At 39.5% G+C, this 24766-nt stretch overlaps 1 protein-coding gene across 2 annotated transcripts in view; it reads left to right on the top strand.

Moving 5' to 3' along the window:
• Nucleotides 1-24766, top strand: part of CCSER1 (coiled-coil serine rich protein 1) — a 768384-nt gene that overhangs the window by 373482 nt on the left and 370136 nt on the right. For both annotated transcript variants that reach the window (XM_081332934.1, XM_081332935.1), the window contains exon 8: nt 20860-20943. In XM_081332934.1, coding sequence (XP_081189060.1) covers nt 20860-20943 — 84 coding nt within the window. The remainder of the gene's footprint in view (nt 1-20859; nt 20944-24766) is intronic.

A 24766-nucleotide genomic window follows, 5' to 3' on the forward strand; every position in this document is an offset into this window, starting at 1 on the left:
TTCCTCAAGTACATTAATCCAGTTCCTATTCATCCATTGCTTTTACGAAGTTTGTTCAAAGTACAAGTTTGATGTGCAAAGAAAAAAATAAAAACCTTTTCAGTATTGAGAAATGAACTGTTTATCACATTCTTTCCAAACACACCACCCCCAGGAACCAATGAAGTAAGTTTTGCCCTTTCTAAATGTAGTGCTTTTTCTGTTACTACTGTTCTGTTCATATAAAAAAAACCCTGTATATTGTGTATTAAAACTGTGGATTGAACAGAAGTGCAATGACCTTCAAATTTCCACAGATATCCCATTCATATTTTATATAGTGGGTCTTTTCCAAAAGTAGTTTAATGTTTCCATATAACTCTCTTGTGGATTAATGGTACAGGCAATAATCTATTTCCATTATGAGGAAAGACAAGTTTTCAAGGTAACCTGCAGGAGTCACGAACAAGTGCCATACGTTTACATTGTGTTCATGACCAAGACCTTCCATAAATGAGCAAGCATTTTTATAAAATATCATCCATCTTCTTGAGGAAAGGATTGCATTCATCATGGTGGCTAAAAGCAAAAAAGCAAACTTACATATAATGGAAACAATTTCAGGCCTTTAATGTTGTACCTAAAAGTTCATCTTGCTCCATAGACAATTTCATGATCACAAACAAGATCATTCAGATCACTTTTCTGCCAACAAATGTGGTTGAGTTGAAGAGTATAAACTTTTCTGTTCTTCATATGCATCCAGCATTACCACTGAATTCCTTACCACTAAATATCACATCTTCTGAGGATTGAGCCATGGTGGTGCAGTGGTTAGATTGCAGTATTGCAGGCTAATTCTGCTGATTGCTGACTGCCAGCAGTTTGATTCTTACCGACTCAAGCTTTCCATCCTTCCAAGGTCAGTAAAATGAGGACCCAGATTGTTGGGGGCAATATGCTGACTCTGTAACTGCTGAGAGAGGGTTATAAAGCACTGTGAAGTAGTATATAAGTCTATGTGCTATTGCTATTTTAGTACAGAAAAGTGGCCTCATTGTAGATGATAAATCAAGGAATTTCACAGTGTGCTTACTCTTAGAGGTGATTCCACTTGTAGATAGATAGATAGATAGATAGATAGATAGATAGATAGATAGATAGATAGATAGATAGATAGATAGATAGATAGATAGATAGATAGATAACGTTTATTGTCATCCCCCCCCCTTTTGGGCACAATGACACACATTAAAAATGAAATTTAGTTGCTTCCTCTCAAAATGTACACATACATAACATTTAAAACATACTATATACAACATATGTATAGACCTACATTCTTACATATAAGTAACATATAAATATTATTCACCGCCCATCTTGAATATATAACGGAAGGTGGAAGCTTTAGAGTTCACAAGATTATTACTGTATGGAAAAAAAGCTGTGCCTGAATCTGGATGTTCTGCTTCGGATACCACGGAGCCTCCTCCTAGAAGGTAACAGGGGAAACAGGTCATGAAGAGGATGTGTAGTGTCCCAGATAATCTTGCAGACCCTGCTCAAGCAATGCTTATGTGCTATGTCCTGGATGGAAGGAGGAAACTGCCTATTATTTTTCCAGCCATCCTCACCACTCTCTGCACCACCTTCCTGTCTGAAGCAGTGATGCTTCTAAACCAGATTGTGATGCTGTATGACAGGATGCTCTCGATCATCCCTCTGTAGAAAGTGGTAAGGACAGGGGAAGGAAGATGTGCTTTTCTCATGCAACACAGGAAATGCAGGTGCTGCTGTGCCCGTTTCATCAGTGTCTCGCTGTTGAGCGGCCAAGCCAGCCTACTTGTTAACTGCACACCTAGGAATTTGATGCTGGTAACCATCTCTACAGGTGAATCATTAATGCACAGAGAAGTGTGGCTATGCCTGCCTTTTCTGAAATCGACAATGATCTCTTTGTTAGGCAGGAATAACAATAGCTCTGATTATGTTACTTTGTTTGGTGGACCTTTAACTCACTCCAAGCCATTGAAATGGCAAAGGGCATGGGGCATATGGGGTGAACCTTTTAACCATCCTGTTTGAAATTTTAACTTTTCACACTGGCAAATGTGGGGGCCCCATTCTTGTCTTGATCACCCACTTTACAACAAAAATAATGCTCCTAGCATTTTTTGACAAGTGACATAAAGTTTTATTTCAGAGATTTAAATGTTAAGCCACCACAGAGCTAGTAGAAAATATCAGGATGACTTATCACTTCAATCAGTTAAGAAAAAAGGCCCTTTCCCCCAAAAGTGATTACCATTTTCAGCAGAAACCACAGCAGAGTGCCTGACTGAAAAAGCCCTGTTTCTCAGAACACTAAGCGCATTACAATTCGTAGACAAATTTAATATCTTTATTTTTTTTTGTAAAAAAATAATCTCAGAGTTTAATTTTTTTAAAAGGTTCTTTTAAAAAAATACAAACTAAAAAGAAAAAGGGAAATAATTCCTAGAGGGATGCATTTGCATGCTTTTGAGAAAACAAGATTTTCTTATGTAAAGGACTTTTGAGAGAGACTTAACTGTGATCACTTATAACAGCCTATTTCTGTATAATGTGTTCTTGAAATAAACTTCGTCTGATTCAAGCCAATGCTTGTGTTCTTTATTCCTGGTTCAGAAATAAACCTGATAAGATTGTCTTCCCAATGAGAGTAAGTTTAAGCTGTTCATGCTCAGAGTCTCTTGGCCCCTGACTGACAAGGAACTGTTTTCCAGGCAAAGGTTATGCTCATGTCCGAACGTGAAGTGTGCTGTTCTGTGCTAGTTGTCATGCTTTCTACTTTTATCTTGAGTATATGCAAGAGAACAATAACAACTAAGTCACAAAGCTATTTCAGATATGCTGCTATAGCTAAAATATAGTAGTTTAGTGCCAGTTTAAAATAATGAAGGTGAAAAACTAAACCTAAGAGAAAACAATCTGATTCGGTTTTTGAATTCACGGTGAAAAACCCACTACAATCTGTATGGCAAAACTGTTGTTGACCAGTGTAATGAATGATAACAGTATCCCAATATACTGCATTCCTTTCTGCCAAGACAGCTTTATTTGTGTTTATATTTACACATTTAAACGTGCTGTGGTGGCTTTCATATTTAAATAAGCTACTGTCCAACAGTATTTCTAATCATGGAGCAATGACTGATTGTTAATTTGGAGGGATTGGTGCTATTGATGTTATCCCAAAAATAATAAATGGGTCTCTAATCATGTTGGGCACATTTTTTTTCTTTCTTTCTGCACCTCAGCTGTTTCTTAGCTGCTTATCGTACTGAGCATCAGTCAGCACAATAGTGTTTGGCCCCAAACACTACAGTTGTGGTAGAAGAAGCAGCTAATTGTTTCCCACTTTGAGATGCTCAAAGATGGGCTCTTGGTAACATCGTTTCACTTATTGTGCCAGCCCCTGGAATGACTTCTCACTTGTCACTAGCTCTAGTCTTCTTAGGCCACCTTCCAAAATATTTTGGAAACCTAGAGGGCCCCTGTTTGTTTGATAATTATGTTTATGGCCATTTTGTATTTTCATGCCTTAATACTGCATTTTATTGTGCACGCCAGTGAGAGAGTGGTAGATTGTGATGGTATAAAGATGAAATAATAGTGTAGTGATATCCTGAGTTCTGTGTTGCAACATTCTGCGTGGTTGACTGTGTTGTGACATCCCGAGCTTTAATATTGTAACCTCCTGAATTTTGCGATGTAATGTCCTGAGCAGAAGGCTGTGGTGTAACATCCCGGGCTTTGGTTTGGCTCCGAGTTTGCAGTCTGGCCTTGTGTTCATGGCGTGTGTCAGTTTGCTTGTGGGGGTCAGGGGGGTGCAGCAGCTGGAGATGCCACTGTGGTTTGGCTTCTGGATGGTGGTTGCATTTCGTCTATGGGGTGGGTTTGGGTTTGAGTCTGGTGAGGATGATTGGTGGTGGCATCCTGTGTTGTTGTGGGTCCGGTGTCGGTTTTCATGGCTGGGACTCGTTTGTTGACTAGGGCTAGTTTCCAGATGTCTGGTAGGCGGGAGGTATCGTAACGTTTATTCATGTTGTGGGGGTGTTTCTCTATTTCGATGGCTTCCATAATTATTCTCTTGTTGTAGTGTTCAGTTTTGGAGATTAATTTTGTTCCTTCAAAGTCAATTTCATGTCCTGTTGCTTTAAGGTGCTGGAAAAGGGAGGAAGTTTTTTCTTCTTTTTTGACTGCGTTCTTGTGTTCTGCGATGTGTGCATTTATTCTCCTATTAGTTTGTCCAATGTATGTGGCTGGGCAGATTTTGCATGGTATTTCATAGACTCCTTGATTTTCAAGCTGGATCTCGTCTTTGGGGTTTCTTAAGATGTTGGCTATTTTTTGGTCAGTGCCGAAGGCTGTTTTGATATTGTGTTTGTGGAGAATTTTGCTGATTTTATCTGTGGTGCCTTTAATGTAGGGGAGAAGGGCGATGTTGTTGTCCTGTTCTGTGTCTTGGTTCTTGGGGGGTGTCTCCCTTTGGATTAGGTTGGTAATTATGTTTCTTTGGAATCTGTTGGAAATTAATACACTAGTGAGAGTGTGTAATTCGGTTTTCAGGTGGTCTTTCTCAGCTAGGCGTTTGGTTCTGGAGATGAGGGTCTTGGCTACAGAGTTGATCTGTGCTGGGTGGTGATGGGATAGTGCATTTAGGTAGCGGTTGGTGTGTGTTTTTTTCTCGGTAGATGGTGTGTCCTAGGGAACCATTGGGTTTTTTGTAGTTTAGGACGTCCAGAAAGGGGAGTTGGTTGTTAGCTTCTATTTCCATAGTAAATTGTATTTTGGGGTGTAGGCTGTTGAGATGTGTGAGGAAGTTGTCCAGTTTTTCTTTCCCGTGTGGCCATATTACGAAAGTGTCATCTACATATCTGAGCCAGAGTTTGGGTTTGTGTTCAGATTTGTCTAAGGCGTTGGTTTCAAAGTGTTCCATGTATAGGTTTGCGATAACGGGTGAGAGAGGTGATCCCAGAGGTGCTCCTTCTATCTGTTTGTATCTTTGTTCATTGTGGCTGAAGTATGTGTTGGTTAGGCAGTGGTTGGTCAGATCTAGGATGTGTTTAGGGGGGTTGTATTTGTTTTGGATAGCTGTCAAGGCTTCTTTAGTAGGCACTTGGGTGAAGAGGGATATGACATCGAAGCTCACGAGTAGGTCGCTGATTTGCAGGTTTTGTTTCTTTATTGTTTCTATGAAGTGGAGTGAATTTTCTACATGTGAGGTGATGGATTTTGTGTAGGGCTGAAGTTTTTTGGCAAGGAATTTGGCAAGATTCTGTAGAGGTGAGCCTATGGAGCTGACTATGGGTCTGAGTGGTTTTCCTTCTTTGTGTATGTTGGGGAGGCCATAGAGCTTGAGGCATCTGGATGATTTCCCTCTGGGGATGATTCTTTGCTGGATCTCTTCACTGATGGCTTTTATTTTGGATTTGGTGGTTTTTTCCAGGTAGGTGGTGGGGTCTGTCTTTAGAGGTTTGTAAGTGGGGTCTTGGAGTAGGTTGGCTAGTTTGGCTTGGTAGTCAGATGTGTTCATCACCACAGTGGTGTTACCTTTGTCTGCTGGGAGAATGATTATGTTGTTGTCTTTCCTCAGGTTGGTGAGTGATTTTTGTTTTCTTTATGTAAGTTGCTTCTAGGTCGATTGCTGGAGTGGAGGACATTGGTGACTTCAAGTCTGATTTTATTGGCTTCATCTGGGTTGATTTTGGTTAGGGTGGCTTCAACTTCGCATATGATGTTTTCAGTGGGGATGCGTTTGGGGGCAACTGCAAAGTTGAATCCTTTGGAAAGGACATTGGTTTCTGCTATGGTGAGGGTCCTGTCTGATATGTTATGTACTGTTTGTTTCATGAGTTGCTGTTGAGGGGGGTTGGGTTTTTGGCATTTTTGTAGTCTGTGGAGTTTGTTGGTGTGTGTGTCTGTCTTGTGGGAGGTTTCTATTTTGGCTCTCCAGAGGGCTAGTTGTTTGGATTTGTCCCAGAGTGCTGGGTGGATTTTGTTGCTGAGTTTGAGGTGAAGAGTGAGTAGGTCCCTGTTAGTTTGGTCTAGTAGGAATCTTTTCCTGTGGAGTTCGTTTCTGATTAGGGCTAATTCAGTTCTTTTCAGGATCCTTTCGGCGGCTGAGGTTTTAGAATGGAATTTTAGTTGGAAGCATGTGGGGAATCACATTTTTGTCTCAGCAGTTGCGTAGGAATGTGAGGTCACTCAAAAAAATAAAGGGAACACTTAAACAACACAATGTACTGTATTTAATAGTAGGATGTCTTATCTTGTGTTCCCTTTATATATATATATATATATATATATATATATATATATATATATATATATATATATATATATATATATATATATATATATATATATATATATATATATATATATATATATATATTTAATAATTTTAAAAATACGAATCCCAGGCATATTTACTTAAAATATAAAATCTTCGAACATTGGGATGGATAAAAAACAGTCATTTATTGCTAAAAGATCATAATAAACAATAAAAAGTAACTGTTTAAAGCATATCTACCTAATCTAAGCTTTCGCTGGTCCTCTGCCAGCGCATCAGAGAAAGCATTGAAGGTTTGAAAAACCGTTGGTAAGCCTGTTTGGTTCTGCACTATGCTCATTGGCCGTGTGATGGACCTTGCTCTAGCCAATCGTGATTGTTCTGACTGTCTCGCATCACTTCCCTTGCAATCCGGTCTTACTGTCCCTTTTTAAAAAACTTTCTCCTCCTTATTTGTTTTCGTTTGACTATCTTAACTGATCTTGTTTTCTTTTGCTGTTCCTCATCCAATGTCATAGCTGTTGGTATTTGTATTTCCTTGTTCTCTGTGTCCTCCTTCTCTACCCTCCTTTCCTGTGATTGGCCATTCTGTCCTATGCCTGGGTTTCCCTCTTGACTCCCTTCCGTGATTTCTGCAAACCGTTCCCGCCCCAATTCACTTGCACATATGACTTTTTTTCAGTGCTTATCTACTGATCTTTATCTGATCCCTGGAGTAGCCACCCCAATGTTTTTTGTTTATTTATATGCCACCCTTGCTTTCTGCTATCTGATTAAGTTGATCCTGCTGTATTTGGACGTTCTTTGTGTGCTGGTGTGTATGTGTGTTGTGGCACTCTCTTTCCTTGGTTCGCCCATATCTGTTCAATTGGGGTTGTTTTCAGATCATTCCTTGTCTTCTCGGCTAGTTGTTGCATGACCGGTATCTTCTTTTTCTTATGAGTCGCATTTATTTATTTTATTTATTAAATTTTTATACTGCCCTTCTCCCGAAGGACTCAGGGTGGTGTACAAGGCAATAAGTATCAAAATACAAAATACAAAAGTTAAAAAAGATTAAATAATTATGCCCAATAGTTAAAAACTATGTTAAAACCCAAACCCAACCCCCAAACCCATCAGACCAGGCCGGCTTGTTCAAATAAATAGGTTTTTAGATCGCGTCGGAAAGAGCGAAGGTCGGGGGCAATCCGGAGCTCAACCGGCAAGCGGTTCCACAGGTCTGGTGTGCCCACAGGGAACGCCCTCCCCCTGGGGGCCACCAGTCGACATTCTCTGATCGGAGGCACCCTGAGGAGGCCCTCTCTGTGGGAGCGCACTGGACGGAGGGAGGTTGACGCCGGCAGCAGGTGCTGCCGTAGGTAATCCGGACCCATGCCATGTAGGGCTTTATAGGTCATCACCAGCACCTTGAATCTCACCCGGAGGGCAACTGGAAGCCAATGCAGCTCGCGGAGCAGAGGTGTAACATGGGAGTATCGGGAGACCCCCAACACAACTCGCATAGCCGCATTCTGCACCAGTTGAAGCCTCCGAGTGGTCCTCAAGGGCAGCCCCATGTAGAGAGCATTGCAGTAGTCCAAACGAGAGGTCACAAGTGCATGAGTGACTGTATGCAAGGCATCCTGGTCCAGATAGGGCCACAACTGGCACACCAGGCGAACCTGGGCAAAGGCCCCCCTAGTCACAGCACCTATATGATCTTCTAAGGAGAGCTGTGAATCTAGGAGTACCCCCAAGTTGTGAGCCCTATCTACAGGGGGTAATAACTCACCCCCCATAGTAAGAGATGGAATAATCTGCATTATCCTCTGTTTGCTGTATTTCTTTCAATGGGTCACATGTTAACTGGTTATTTTCCTTTCCTTGGGATGGTCGCTTTCGTCTGTTCATTGTTCCTGTCCGTCCATCCATTCCTGTTAAGCTCCTGTCTTCTGGGTGCTCTCCATCTGTTTGTACGTGCATGTGACATTGTCTTCTCTTTTCTTGTTCTATCCACCTCCGATCTTCGGGAGTTATTGCATGATTGTTTGTTTTCTGTTCCTGTTTTTTGGGCTCGGTGGGTTGTTGTGTTTTAGATATTTCTTCTGGTGTCCTGGTTGGACAACTTTGATTTCTTTTGGTTTCTCTCCTTTTTATCGTGGGTAGACCTTTCTCTTGCTGTTGATGTGCCTTTAATGCCTGGTAGGCGGATGGCAATTCTATGTGGCGATTAATTGTAAATTTATCTGAGAACCAGGCTTCCTTAAGTAATCTGCCTCCTTTGGAAGTGTCTTGGGCAATGGTCTGTGCCCCTGCAAAGTCGAAGGAGTGGTTATTATAGACCATATGTGTCCATATTTGTGAATATTGTTCATGTCTTTTTATTGCAAGCTTATGTTCATGGATTCTTGTCTTTAGTTGTTTGGATGTTTCTCTGATATAGCTATAATGGCAGTCATTGCATCTCACCCTATAGATTACTGATGATTTTTCTTTTTCAGATAGTTGTTCTTTTGGGCGCATCAACTTGGTACAGAGTGTCTGGTTTGGCCGGTGTGCCACATTAATGTTGTGCGGTGCCAATATTCTTGCTGTTGCCTCTGAAACCCCATTTATCTATGGAATTGTCATCCAAGTTGTATTTGCCAAGCCATTTTGTGTCAAACGTGGTTCTTGGTGCCTACTGTAATGCCAAATAAAATTTGTTGGGTAGCCGTTACGACTGCATACCTGATATAGATGATCATGTTCCTTGTCCTTGGCTCTTTTCATACAGTGTGTGTCTAAACGTTTGAATAATGTGTGGATGCAGGAGATCTTGTGGGATGTGGGGTGATTACTTTTATAATTAAGCATCCTATCTGTGTGTGTCCCTTTTCTATAAACGGATGTGTGGAGGGTGCTGTTTGTTTGGCGACTGATTGACACATCGAGGAAAGCTAAGGTGCCATTGGCTTCCTCCTCTGCTGTAAACTGGATATCTGGAAATATTGAATTTAGTTGTCTCATGAAATCAATCTTATCCTTACATTTGATGATGGTGAATGTGTCATCAACATATCTTGCCCAAAATTTGGGTTGATAGTTGTCCATTACTTTGGATTCAAGTTGTTGTAAGACTGCTTCTGCAATGATTCCTGAAATGGGGGACCCCATTGGTGTGCCCTTGATTTGTTCATATATCACTCCCTGAAATTTAAAGTGTGTTTTAAGACACAAACATAATAAGAGGATAATGTCTTCTATCTTAAGTGAGTCGTGATGTAGTGACTCCTCCTGTTGTAATCAATTCTCTTCTGACAGCAGGGACTCAGAGAAAATCACACTCCATAGGAACGAATGTAAGGCGACTCGAAAGAATATGGCCGGTTGAAACAAACAGAGCGGTGACGCGTTCTATGAGTGGAGTGCAGAAACGCTGATAATATAAATGCAGTCTCCCTACTACGATGATTTCATCCTGATGACGTTGGTAGTTAGCCAACGAAAGGTTGATTTTTAAGAAAACTCTATTAGTTTTCTACCTTATCCCAGTGTTTGGATTTCTTGCTCTGATTTATATATAGTATAAATATTTATATATATACTATAATGAGAGAAGCATTATGCCTTGTTTCTTTTCTTTCTCTTGCCTGCTCCTTATTTATGTTTTCTTTTTTTTTCTAGTTGATAGACATTGTTCTTCCTTCTCTGACAAATTCTTCCATCATTATTCTGTATTTATGTTTCAGATTTGGACTGGGAATCAGTTGCAATTGATTCTTTGTATGTCTTTTGTGTGTGCATACATCTATCTGTATGTTCCCTGCTGTATGTGGATGAATGCAACATATGTTTGCAGAAACAGGATAATTTGACAAGACAAACAGAATTATCCTTCCATAAATTAAAACAAAATTAGTGTTGGATATATTCTTTTTTTTATGTAAGCATTCTGCATCTCTCAAACAGACAGGTCCTAGGAGTAAATGAGAATTAATTGAGGGGAAAAATTACTGAATAATATGAAGCTGTCACTTCAGCTTTTTAGATCATCATTGTAGATATTAGAGTTGTTGGATGCATACCAATCACTCAAATGGCTTCAGATCATAAATTTTAAGACAGGGAATTGATCATTTACTGCATGTATTGACTCTGTGGATAATGTCACTATGCTGCCTTGAAGAAGATGTTTGTTCAAACTCATGGTATACTCTCAAATAGAAGCAACATTATTGTTATTTTAGTCATGCAGATTGATTAATCTTGCTGGATAGTAATTTCCAGGCTTCCAGATGTTTCAGTGGAAGAAGGAATAAATATTCACCCATAGATGGCCTTTATATTTTTGCTAGGTTTGGCTGTGGTATGTTTAGTCATTTGTTGCTGAACAAAGCATCCTGGCCTGGTTTACAATTAGCACTAAGTAGTAATGGTTAGTTAGATTCAACATCATGGAAGAAAGAACCTCTGAATTTTAGGTCAGTGGCCTCCAACCTTTTGGGCACCAGGGACTGGTTCCATAAGAGAGGTTTTGCCACAGACTGGAGGGGGTCCTGGTTTCATGTGCTGCCTGCATCCCATGGAGGGGGCTTCTCTGTGTCATGGTTCCAATGCTAAGACCAACAAAATCAGAACTCCGAGGCTAGAGATTTCCTCAAAGAACATGTTTATTGGTTATAAAATATCAGCATTGTCAAAAGTGAAACCAAGTCTGAAATTCCCTCCAAAGAATTACAGTACCGTATTTTCCGACGTATACGACGACTGGGCATATAAGACGACCCCCCCAACTTTTGAGATGATTTTCAAGATTTTTCGTCTCGCCAGAAAATCAGCGAGCCCGGGAAGGCACGCCCTCCCCTCTCACTGTGGAGGAAGCAGGGCAGGCTGGCGTCTGGTGGGAGCCGGCAGGGCAGTCCTGCGCACGCGCGTGCTCCCCGGCTGTTAAGGAGCACTCCTTAGCAGCTGGGGAGTGCGCGCGTGTGCAGGACTGCCCTGCCGGCTCCCGCCCGATGCTCTTCCCTCTTGAGGCAGCATCACTCCCCAGCTCCTAAGGAGTCCTTGGGGATGCAGTAAGAAGCCTCTCCTATAAATCAATTAATTGAGTAATGTACTGTATAAGCAGGGATAATATCCTAAAACAGACATATAGAGAGGTACAAAGTAGTTTTCAGTCTCACTGAATCCCTTTAGGGATGCTGCATTAACTCTTTGGTTAATAAAGGCCAACGGGGTGCAATTTGGAAAAAAATCATCTTCAACAAAGGAATTCTCCTTGCATAGACAGAACTAGAAACCTTTGTTTTAAATTGAAATGGAACAGCGCTATCTCAGGTCACGTGCTAAGGCACGCAAACAAGTAAAACAGGAAACCATAATAAAATAACAAGAATGGGATTTCCTTAGAGATCAAAACTGTTTGGTTAATAGAGCTTTCTATTCCGATAAAAAACTGTGCCATTTTTCTAACTGCAATGTTCCAAATTTATCTTACATGCTTGAACTAGTACATCTAGTTATCATTAAATGACTAAGTTTGTAATAAACAGATTTAGAATGTCTTCTAAATATCAATTCTATTTACATAATTATCATTCCATCTTGAAGACAACAGGCCTTCAAAACAATGACAGTTTATATGACAGGAAGCATGAGGCTTTACTTCTACTTAATTCCATGTGTAGAACAAATCTTGTGGGCTGGCAACTTTAATGAATTGAAGAGAAAATATTTCCAAGGCCCCCAAAAAGAAGAAAAGAAAACAGCTATGTTCCTATTCAAACTAAACTAATGGACAACAGAAAATGTCATAATGTTTAAAATAAACTTTGGAAGTTCCATAAGGTATAAGATGCAATTTGACAATCTTATAGCTTTCTTTCTTTGTTAATTTCCTTCCCATATTTTGAAAGAACACCTGAAATAGTCATGAAAGATTGTAACCATCTAGTCTCCTCAGGGAGTAAGTAAGGCCTCCCCATCTCTCAGAAGTTTTAGTAACAGTCATGTTGGCCAACCAAGTTTTTATCTAATACCATCATCATCATCATCATCATCATCATCATCATCATCATCATCATCATCATCATCATCATCATCATTATTATTATTATTATTATTATTATTATTATTATTATTATTATTATTATTATTATTATTATTATTACATTCCATATACACATTGTAGGGTTGTGATAGTGAGGAATAGAAAAGTTGCTGATTCTTCTTCAGGGTTTATCTTTGGCTAACCTTTCTAGATATTCTGTTAAAGTTTGGTCTACTTTTGTTTTAGTAACATGTAGCTAATCAATCATCTGAATCAGGATTAAAAAAATCCTGCAAATTATTGCTCTAATACTTTTTAAAACGAAGTCCAAATCTGCTTCCATTAGGATATGTGTTTCTTGTAGCACACTGTGCTCTTGGGATATCACAGTTCCTTTCTCATGTGAGGGTACTCCAAGGAAATTCTTACCTCCCAGCAACTGAAAATGGATTTATAGAAGATCATTAGCTTAATGTAATTTTTTCATGCACTTAGTCTAAATAGGTTCCCCTGGAAGGGGAATTAGGCTTACAGGCAAGCTTGTTCTGTAAGAGTGCCAAGAAAGCTGCATGCTTACAATCTCCAGCAGTCAAGCTCGCCTTGAGGGGGGGGCTTTATTTTACTAGTTCTTCTAATAAGAATATTTAAGAATTCAGCAAAAAAGTAAGAAGCCATGCCTACCAGATTTTAATAAGATAAACTCAGATATTTGCTGCTGTCAACAGTAACCTTTCATAGATATCGATTAATGCCATGAAAGGTACAATTTTGGGTTAAGAGATATCAAATTAATGTTGCATAATAGTTATCTGGCTATACTGTGTCTTTTTGGTAGAAACCTGTAATATTCAGAGAAACCCCTTAAGAAAATCCATGTTCTTCGCTCTATGTTGTACAAGGCTTTTTTATGAGGTATACTCTGTGTGATGTTTGTTATATTTATTTTCTATATTCATAACAAAGACCAAAATAGCTATGGACAATATGGTCGTGCTCTAAAGACTTGCTTAAGACGATCTTGAATACTTGGGCTCAGCCAATGGGATTTCTGGTTTGTTTCTTAAATAAGTAAAATCTTCTGGAAAATTGAAAGGAGAAATAAAACCCACCTCTAATGACAGAATGTTGCCACGAAATTTACGTGCATATGTACAGGTCATTGAAGATTTATCTCAAGTGGGTTTTTACTTTCATGTAATCAGTGGCTATATTTAGAAGATATAAAATCTCTCTCTCTGAAAATAGGCAGCCATAATAAACATTCTCCTAAACTTGCTGCATTTTGGGGCTCTTGTTGACTTTCTACCTTTTCTTTTTTTCTTTTTCTTGGCCCTTTCTTTTGATTAGAAGTATCAGTCTTATAAAAAAATAACCCTACTGCGTGTTTGCCAGGAGGAAAAAAAAAGTAGTCATTTTTGCAATCGTGTTTTTTTTTTCATTTTAACCAGTAGCTTCCATTCTTCTGCCTTCTTAAACATCTGAAACTTTCTCAGCATCATGGCCCCTCTTTTCTATGATATTTTGCAGATAGAGAATTGAATGATTCAATTGATTTCTTCAAGAAGTCCTTGTATTTTTTTTTCTGAGTGGCCAACACTGAAGAGCAAGTGTGGAAAATTCACACATGCACTTTTTGAGGGGTGGGTAAAGCTTCCAGTTACTAATTAAATTTTCCATTGAAGGGAGTAATTGAGGAGCTATATTAGGAATTATTATCTGAGTAAACGTGACCTTCTAAACTTTCAGATGCTATTACTGCCAGCATCTGCTATAATAATGGATAGAACAACTCCTGCATCATATCAACACCTTTCTTGCAACGGATTTCTTTCTGAGAATTGTGACTGCTCATTTTGTCCCAGAAACATTAGAACTGAGAAATTGTTTAATATCAAAAAAATATTTAATGTACTTAATAATGTTGGAATGTCCATCATGTTAATATTCTTCTTGCTTTTAATGTCTTTAGACAGGTTGTCTAATGAATGATCCACATTTTGTCTGATTACTACTGTGATGATTTCCAAACGTGTGTTTGTCGTTGAGCTTGGTATATGAAGCAATTTTGTTCTGTAATAAAACTAATTAAAGTAGGCAGCCATCCACACAACACTCCTTAATGAATTATAATGAGCTCATTAATCGAATCACTCTTGCTCAGGAAATCCACTACTAGGACCTATTAAAAGGTATAGAAATATAGAAAGCCTGGAAAAAAATAAGTCAATTAAATATACTTTTCTGTGAATTTTTTAAAAAGTACAATTAAAAGTACAATTAAAAGTAAATTAAATATTTTATCTGAAAATAAAATGTGAAGGGAACTTATTTGCTTTAGGTTGTTTTGAATAACTGAGCAAGAAAAATAAAAGTTTTTTTTATCTTGGTTGTTAGTAGTAAATCATTTTAGATCATTGGATAAACATTAACAGTGTGCATAGATAAATTGAGAATATAAAATGAGATGTATGAAGGAGATGAAGTTATATCTTTGCTTGCCCAGCTAGTTGTTTAAACAGGCCTTTAGGAAATTAATAAGTCTTAAATAAATAAAATAACTTTCCCCTATACAGAACAGTTTCTAAACTCAGTGTCTACTGCATAATAACACAAAAATAGTATCTGGGATCTCAGGATTAATGGTCGAGCAATGATTCCAGGATTCAGTGCTACTTGAATGAAGGAAATATAGGATCTCCAGTCTGCTTGCAGTTGATGCCTGAAATACTTGATTTTTCCTTCGGTGGTGGTTTTTCCCTGCATCTGATGGGAGCAGGACATTAGTTACTGCAGGATATGATGTGTGGGATCTTCCAATAGACCAGAATGGCCAGAAGCCAATTACAATGAAAGATTTCAAAAGTAATTTGCCATTACATCCTTCCCAGTTAAGAAAGAATGACTGGCCAAAAGTCACCCAGCAAGCTTTATGCCTAAGACTGACCTGAACTCACAGTCTCTTGTTTTTTAGTCTGGTATCTTAATCACTAAACCAAACTGTCTCCCTCATATTGAAACAATATAATGTATTAATATATATCAATAGCACTTAGGCTTATATACCACTTTACAGCACTCTCTGGGCAGTTTACAATTCAGAAGCATTATTTTGCATGTTGCCCCAACAATTTAATTTTACCAACCTTGGAACAATGGAAGCTGAGTCAACCTTGAGCTCCATCAGGATCGAACTCCAGGCTGTGGCAGAATTTGCCTGCAATACTGTGCTTTAACCACTACACCACCAGGTCTCCTTTATCATATGTATAATAATATAATAAAGAGGAAGAAAAGCAGCCATAGCAGGGAGTGGCAATGACATTCTTCAAGCCTTGAATCTTTTCAACTTCACAAATGAAGACAAAACTTTGAATGATTCCATATTTGTGTGTGTGTGGGGGGGGGAAGAGTTGGCACCATCTGTAGTATTTTTAAATCTTCTTTCTCCAGATTACTTGCCCTTTGGTAAAACCCCTTTGACCCCCATTTTTTTTAAATGTTTAAAAAGCAGCTGGCTTCTTTGGTGGAAGTTTGATTTTTTTATGATACTGTGTCATAGAACGTTGCAGTGCTGAGGCCTTTTCAGTCATCCTACCTTCTGTGGCTAATTTTGAGGAGACAAATTTCTCTGACAAATTTCTGTAGCAGAATTCATATTTCACAGTGGGTTTTTTCCCCCCTCACCTAAATAGGAATCTATGTTCTTATGAAGTCTTTCTTTTCCCCTTTGCTTTAAAAGCTTTCATAACAAATTGCGATACATTTGACAGTAATGGCTAAGAGACAACAGGCTCTGAAATTGCAACCTGTTCTTCACCTCAGATTTTCTAGTATTTGTTATGTTTCAGTTCTTTCAAAGGTAGACATACACTTTTCTGCTCATCCCAGCTGCTTTTTGATGGAGATGTTGCTAGATTGTAGACAGTGTCTCGGCTCATACACACATAAGTGTTTCTACACATTTCACTATATTCTTACTCTGTTGTTCAATGGTGATAGGTTATTGGGTGATATTTATCTTAAGTGTTTCTTCAGAAAACTAAATGATTTGTCACTTTTTTTTAAAAAAGAAAGAAAGATATATTTCGTTAACAGTTTGCAAATCCCATACAGTACAATAGTTTAGACAAATGAATATTAGTGTGCATGTTGCGTTGTTAATCTCTGAGAAAAGTAGCTCAGCTTATTTAGCATTCTAATAAGTCTATTGTCATGACTTATTCCATTAAACCAGACATGTCAAACACAAGGCCCGGGGGCCAGATCCGGCCCACGAAGTGGTTTCATGTGGCCCGCGAAGCCATCCTGGAAACAGTGAGGGAATGGCCCCCACTGCCTTGGCCCTGGCCCAGAGACCCTCCTTCTGCCAGAGACCCTCAGATCCATCCCACTCCTGCCCAGGCCCCCATAGGCACCCTTGATGCGAATGATGCAGAGCTGGCCATGCCCACCCAGCAGGCCATACACACTCTAGCCACGCCCACCCAGTAGGCCACGCCCACCCAGGCCATACCCACCTGGCCCCCTGAGGGCAACCACAATGCTGATTCGCCCCTCAATGAAATTGAGTTTGACACCCCTGCATTAAACAGAAGTCGATGTCCTGTTTGCATAAGATTTGCTACAGATCTTTGGATCTCATGGCTATTCCTGTGAGCCACTCTTTCTGTGAACTTCTCTGAATGCAGAGGACAACATTTATTGGCAGGGGCCTATTGTGCCAGAGATAACAATTGAGTAACAGTAAAAAAAAACCTTATTCCCACTCCTCTCTTTCATAACTAATTTCTACTAATATCAGAGAGAGAAATGGCTTTAAACAAGTGATTTGGCTTAGCTTGGCTTAGTTTAATGGGAAGTGGCAGTTGAATACATGATATATCCCTTTCCTTCTGGGGTAATTCAGGACTGAAAGGTCTATATAACATAGTACTGTTGGCCTTTGGCATTCTCTGTTTTCTGTCCAATAGCAAATATAAATGGTATTTGAATATAGGTAGTCCTTGCTTAATGATCATAATGACTGGCAAGTCTGTTGCTAAGTGAGACATTGTGATTGTGACAGATTTACAACCTCACTATCATCATGGTCATTAAGCAGATTGCTCACAGTTATTAAGCAGGACATCATATGATTGTGTCTTATGATTTTACTGCTGGCTTCTACATTGACTCTGCTTATTGGAAGCTGACTGAAGCACACAAATGATGATCATGCGTCTACAGGATTCTGCAATGGTATAAATGCCCACCTCCTGCAAATTGCCTGAATCTTGATTACATGACCATGGGAATGTTACAAGAGGCATACGTAATTGTGGAAACAAGTCTTAAAGTTACTTTTTCAGCACTGACATAACTTGCTAAAAAGGACGGTTGTTATGTGAGGTCTATCTGTATTCAAAAGGTATAAAAAGGTAAAGGTTCCCCCGCACATGCGTGCTAGTCGTTTCTGACTCTAGGGACCGGTGCTCATCTCCATTTCAAAGCCGAAGAGCCAGCGCTTGTCCGAGGACATCTCCGTGGTCATGTGGCCAGCATGACTAGACGCCAAAGGCCCACGGAACGCTGTTACCTTCCCACCGTAGTGGTCCCTATTTTTCTACTTGCATTTTTACGTGCTTTCAAACTGCTAGGTTGGCAGAAGCTGGGATGAGTAACAGGCGCTCACTCTGTTACGCGGCACTTGGGATTCGACCCGTCAAACTGCCGACCTTCTGATCGACAAGCTCAGCGTCCTAACCCACTGAGCCACCACGTCCCTTAGCAAAAGGTATAACTATATTATAAAATGACATAGATTTATGAAAGTTTAACTGTTGTGCCTTCCCATAATAATTTTGGGAATTAAAACTTGTTGCTGGCATGGAATCTTCTGAGATAGAGGCCTTGCTTATTCCTCTTCAAAAAATACAATTAAGTGGAAATGCATTCTATTAATACGAATAGCAATCGCCTTTTCCGAGAATGGTTTTTTGGAGATAGAAGAATTGGGAGCCCAAAGACAGAGTCAAATGCAACATCAGTTTGGAATCCACCCCCCTCCCATGAATTCTATTGACTCTAATCTAATGCCAATTTGCCTTAACTATCAGTAGATCAGATCCTTGCATATAGGTAGTATGTAATAAACATAATAATACTAATAATAAACATAATAATACTAATACTAATAATACTAATACCAATAATAATAATAATAATAATAATAATAATAATAATAATAATAATAATAATAATAATAATAATAATAATAATAATAAAGTTGGAAGGGACCTTGGAGGTCATCTAGTCCAACCCCCTGCTCAGGCAGGAAAACCTATACCATTTCAGGCAAATGGCTGTCCAGTCTCTTCTTAAAAACCTCCAGTGTTGGAGCATTCACCACTTCTGGAGGCAGGTTGTTCCACTGGTTAATTGTTCTAACTGTCAGGAAGTTTCTCCTTAGTTCTAGGTTGCTTCCCTCCTTGACTAGTTTCCATCCATTGCTTCTTGTCCTGCTTTCAGGTGCTTTGGAGAATAGCTTGACTCCCTCTTCTTTGTGGCAGTCCCTGAGATATTGGAACACTGCTATCATGTCACCCCTCACTCTTCTCTTTGTTAAACTACACATACCCAATTCCAACAACCGTTCCCTATAGCCTCCAGTCTCCCAATCATCTTTGTTGCTCTTCTCTGTACCCTTTCTAGAGTCTCGACATCTTTTTTACATCGTGGTGACCAAAACTGGATGCAGTATTCCAGGTGTGGCCTTACCAAAGCATTGTAAAGTGGTATTAGTACTTCACTTGATCTTGATTCTATCCCTCTGTTAATGCAGCCTAGCACTGGGTTGGCTTTTTTGGTAGCTGCAGCACACTGCTGGCTGATATTGAAGTGATTGTCTACTAGGACTCCGAGATCCCTCTCACAGTTACTACTATTGAGCAAGGTTCCACCTATACTATACCTGTGCGTTTGATTTTTCCTGCCTAAATGTAGAACCTTACTTTTTTCACCATTGAATTTCATTTTGTTAGATAGCGCCCAGTGTTCGAGTCTGTCCAGATCCTCCTGTATTGTAAGTCTATCTTCTGGAGTATTGGCTATTCCTGCCAGCTTGGTGTCGTCTGCAAATTTGATGAGTTCCCCATCTATTCCCTCATCCAAATCGTTAATGAAGATATTGAAGAGCACTAGGCCCAGAACAGAGCTGTGGGGCACCCCACTACACACTTCCTTCCATGTAGATGCAGTTCCATTGAGGACCACACGCTGAGTACAGCCTGTCAGCCAGCTACGAATCCATCTGGTGGTGATGCTATCTAACCCACATTTTTCTATCTTATCAAGTAGTAGGTTGTGATCTACTTTATCAAATGCCTTACTGAAGTCCAAGTAAATTATATCTACAGCATTCCTCTGGTCCACTAATTTTGTCACTTGGTCAAAGAATGTAATAAGATTTGTCTGGCATGATCTGTTTTTGACAAACCCATGTTGACTTTTAGTGATGACTTTGTTTGCATCAAGGTGTTCGCTGATTTGTTGTTTGATTATCTTTTCCAGAATCTTCCCAGGTATTGAGGTCAGGCTGATAGGTCTGTAGTTTCCTTTTAGTGCTTTGAACTCAACTCCTGTTCCTGGTTACTTGCACCTGACAAATTCCTTATCTGTCATAAATCCCAGTGTTTACAGAATTTCAGAATGCTGACATACTGTATATGTGAGTTAGTTTGCAAATCTGGTGGGTTCAATTATATGATCAACAAATCAGCTTACTTAAAAGAGGGATCTCAGTAGTTCTTTATAAAGGAAAAGAACAGGAAAGATATACCAAAATGTTGAGAGAGAAAGAGAGATCGTTCTTGAAATGCAACAATACTTGGAATATGACTTCTTACATTCTTCAGTACATATTATGTGCCTGTAAGTTCCTAAATTTCTGGTGATGCATTCCTGCCTTGAAATAAAGCCTGGCATTGGGAAATAAAAAAAAGAAATTATACCAGTGATGTAGAGGAATGAAGAAACCTGGAAGAGGGCAGGCAAAGCTGCCTGCATAGAATCTTAGATCAAAGCACTTTGCTTTGCAAAATATTATGGCAAGTTCCACTTGCAACTTTTTATCACAGATTTTATTATGTTCCCTGTTAAATAAACTAATAAAGCTGCTTATGTTGATAACTTTCTGGAAAGAGGAGATGACCTGAAAACCAAGCAACATTGGCTGTGTAATTAGACACACCCATCCACACATCACTGCAGGGGCTTAAAAGAATTACATGCGAACCAAATGGACTTAACACATAGGGTTCCGTTCACAGTTTGGTTTACATAATATGCTTGTATTTCAGTGGCAGTAAGTTACAATATTTATATTACCAGCAGAATATGTTATTAGAAATATCACACACGAAAAGAGAGCCCCGAGATTCATTACTTGGATGTAATTATTTGGCACAGTGTGACATTGTCTTTTCTTGTGAGGAGCAGGGGGAAAAGTGCTAAACCCTTTGTAACATCTCTTTTGATGTTATTATAGGATATAACGAAAGATGAATGCTTGACTCTGAAACTGCAACTAAAAGAGAAAGATGAACTCATTTCCCAACTTCGTGAAGAGCTGGTAAGTGACGAGCAATGTTTGTTTCTTATTTGGAATTCACTAGACTTGATAAGGTTATTGGCTGGGGTCAATACACAAACAAACAAACAGAGGTTGGCTGTGTGCTTACATTAGAACCATATTAATCACCTCCTCCTGATTTAGGCAGATTTTGTAACTGAGAACTTGTCAAGTTCTGAAAGGGCAATTTTTGCATGTAACTCCAAGGAGGTTGTTTGTTTTAGAAGCCTACAATGAAAGTTCCCTTTAATCCCTGACGTAAGACAAACCCCAATTTTCTGTGCATTTTACAATGCAGATATTTTGATGATTACATAAGATATACTGATTTACCATTACTGGTGTTTCTATTGATATAATCATTCTCCCCTGCTCCCACTGCAGGAAACACATGAGTATACAGAGTGTAAATTTCAGTAGCTTTTCAGGTTTTCATACAACAGTGTACACTTCACACTTGCTGCTAGTAAAATTGTTTAAATGACTATCTATAAAAATACTGAAATCTGGGACTGAAACAAGAACAGAAACTATAAAACTTTCTTATGTTTCGACCAACTGCTAGGTATTTTCCTCTAATTAAGAGAATTTATTGGTACTCCTGTGTAGGTTTATGCTAAATATCAGAGTGGTTTTCAGTATGTGAGAGGATACATTTATTGCTCATTTTTTTATTTGGAGAGGAATCTTAGTGAATAAAATATAGAAATGAATTGTTGTGATTCAGGGTCAGCCTGTGGGTTCGGCAGTTGGGTCGGACGACTCAGAGGAGGAGGAGGGGGTGTTGAAGAGCTTGCTGATGATGGCTTTGAGGCTCCGCAGAGCCCTCAGCCGGGCCCCTCCCACCTGGTGGAGACCCAGCTGTGTGAGTCTGACAGCGTGGATGAAGATGACCCACAGCTGGCCCTGTTCAAGGACGCCTGACGCAGGAGGCAGTCAATCAGGAGTAAACAGAGGAAGGCAATGGGGCACCTCGGAAGGAGGCAGAGAGAAGCCACTCCCTGAGCTGTATTTAAGGGTAATGTGTGGGAGGGCTGGTTTGCTGAAGGCAACCGCTTGGATAGTTCCTGTTTCATAGCTCCTGTTTCATGGTTGGTGTCTGTTTTATGTTAATAAATTTGGCAGGCTTTATTCCAGCCTCTTGCCGTTTGTAAAGGGGTTGTCCCTGCCTTTTCTGCAGGGCCGGTAGCAGGCTGGTACAGAACATGAATGAATGAAGGTCTATGTCCTGCATGCATGTATGTACTTATGAGTGTGTACATGTATGTATGTGTGTATATACACACACACACACACACACACACTAAGTGCAAAAAAGAGGAATGGGTCTTGGGAGGAAACTCTAGAGAAAACTTAATAGAAAACATCCCACTTTCTATTGATTAAGATACCATATCAGTGGCTAGCAAGGATTATAAAATGCAGCATATTAAATAGAACAATTTATTGTGTCTTTCTTAGTAAAACTCTGGAAAATTAATGCAAAATGGTTCAGAAAATACTTTCTATAAATATTTGGGAGTTTGATTTTACCTTCATCAGGCTACATCTGGAATGTATTTGTTGATGGAGATGTGACACTTAAGAATTTGTTATGATTTTGAGGATAAGTGAATAGTAGCTGAGGTCTGCTGAACAGTATCTGTCAAATAGGAGCCATGAATTATTAAATAAAGCAACTACATCAATGGAAATGAGACTGACAATGCACTTTATCCAAACTGGACAGTTAATTTTCTTTTTCTTCCCCATGGAGCAAATACATAGTTAGATCTTGATTTAAATATTATTGAGTTGGTTATAAGAGTGTTATGCCAATCTATCTTTAACTTATTTTTCTGTTGTAAAATGTCACAGATTTTTGTCTTAGTAAAAAGAGAAAAAAGGCACTTTTGGTCTCAGTATCTTTTCTACTGAGTGTCTAAGGCTTACAGAGACATATTTCAAGGCATGTTTGGTGTTGAACTTCAAAAACTTTAAATAATAATAATAATAATTTTATTTGTATACCGCCCTTCTCCCGAAGGACTCAGGGCAGTAAACAGGGCAATACATGTTAAAAGACAAGAATACAAAAATGTGTATCTGATATACTAATGACATAGATGAAACCATCACATTAGGAGCAATTATTGACAAAAGTGAAAAAAGTACAGATGAAGAATTAGCCAGAACTCATGAATGTATGAATTCATGAGTTGAGTTGATTCAGTTTGAATTTGCACTTCAGTGAGCTGAGCCAATTCAATTCAAATTTGCAATGTGAATCTAAACTCTGATTCAACAGAAAATCTATGTCCATGTCCAGAAGTTCCTTGACTGCTCTAATCAGTTTGAAGGCATCTAATTCTCTGTGTTGAGTCAATTTGACAGTTTGACAAGATTGATGTCAGCCCTCTGAGGTACTCCAGTCAAGAAGTACAAATCATATGAACTAATACTACTTTTATCTAGTTTATCTAAGTTACAGTAACAGAATCTTACAAGTTTGAAAATCCTTCTTCCCTCCTTTATGTTTATGTTCCAGTAAACTAGGGATTGTCTCTTCTGACACCCTTTTCCATCTTTGTGCTATGATAGGACGCTGAGCTTGTCGATCAGAAGGTCGGCAGTTTGGCGGGTCGAATCCCAAGTGCCGCGTAACAGAGTGAGTGCCTGTTACTCGTCCCAGCTTCTGCCAACCTAGCAGTTCAAAAGCACGTAAAAATGCAAGTAGAAAAATAGGGACCACTACGGTGAGAAGGTAACAGCGTTCCGTGCGCCTTTGGCGTCTAGTCATGCCGGCCACATGACCACAGAGATGTCCTCAGACAAGTGCTGGCTCTTCGGCTTTGAAACGGAGATGAGCACCGGCCCCTAGAGTTGGAAACAACTAGCACGCATGTGCGGGGGAACCTTTACCTTTACCTATGTGCTATGGCTTTCCTTCTATCTCCCGGGATCACATTTTAAGTACCATTTATTCAGAAATTTTGAACATTCAAAAGTGTTCACAAACTTTCCAGCACTGTTGTATGTGGTGGTTTGAGGTATGTGGACCCATTTGCTTAGTTATTTCTATCTGCTTGAACGGGATAGGAGTTTTGTGTCACAGTTAGTTTCTCCAGAGACATACAAAATATCTTAGACTGGACAAACTGCATTCTCATTATATCTAGGATAATCTGGGTGGATTTCAGAGCCATTTGTGATTATGACCAGTCCTCAAATTCTGGTCATCCCAGTATCCAGCAGTCAAATGATTATGATCTGGGCACTTGGAAACTGGCTAGCACTTACAGTGGTTGCCGCATCCCATGATTATGTGATCTTGCAACCTTCCCTAGCAGCTTTCCTCAACTAAAGTCATTGGGGAAGCTGCCAGAGAATGTCATGAGTTGCTTGGGTAAGTCTTCCCCATCTGCACATCCTTCTTGAGCCTCACTGCACTTGTGTAATGTCTCCCCAGCCTCTCACCCACCTTTCCCATCTGCTGCAGCTACCTCAGCTTCCGCACTTATGTCACGCCTTCCCTGCCACACCACTTTGTGTACCTGTCTCATATGGCAGCAACTACCCATACCCTTTTACTGCTCCTCAGTGGCCACACACACACTCTCCCACCTGGGACTTGCGAACCACCTGGGACTTGCAAATTCCCTCAATCTTTCCTATTGATTTTGGTTGTTGAAATCCAGCAGAAAGCGTTCAATTACTCATTTAAGGATAGGAATGGGGATTGCAGGAATTACTACTGCTAAGTGATGCCCTCATGTGATATTGTGTGTTACAACCATATCATTTAGCAATGGAAGTTCTAGCCCCAGTTGCCATAATAACTAGA

The sequence above is a fragment of the Vipera berus genome (assembly GCF_964194415.1).
Source record: "Vipera berus genome assembly, chromosome: 7".
Lineage (NCBI taxonomy): Eukaryota > Metazoa > Chordata > Lepidosauria > Squamata > Viperidae > Vipera > Vipera berus.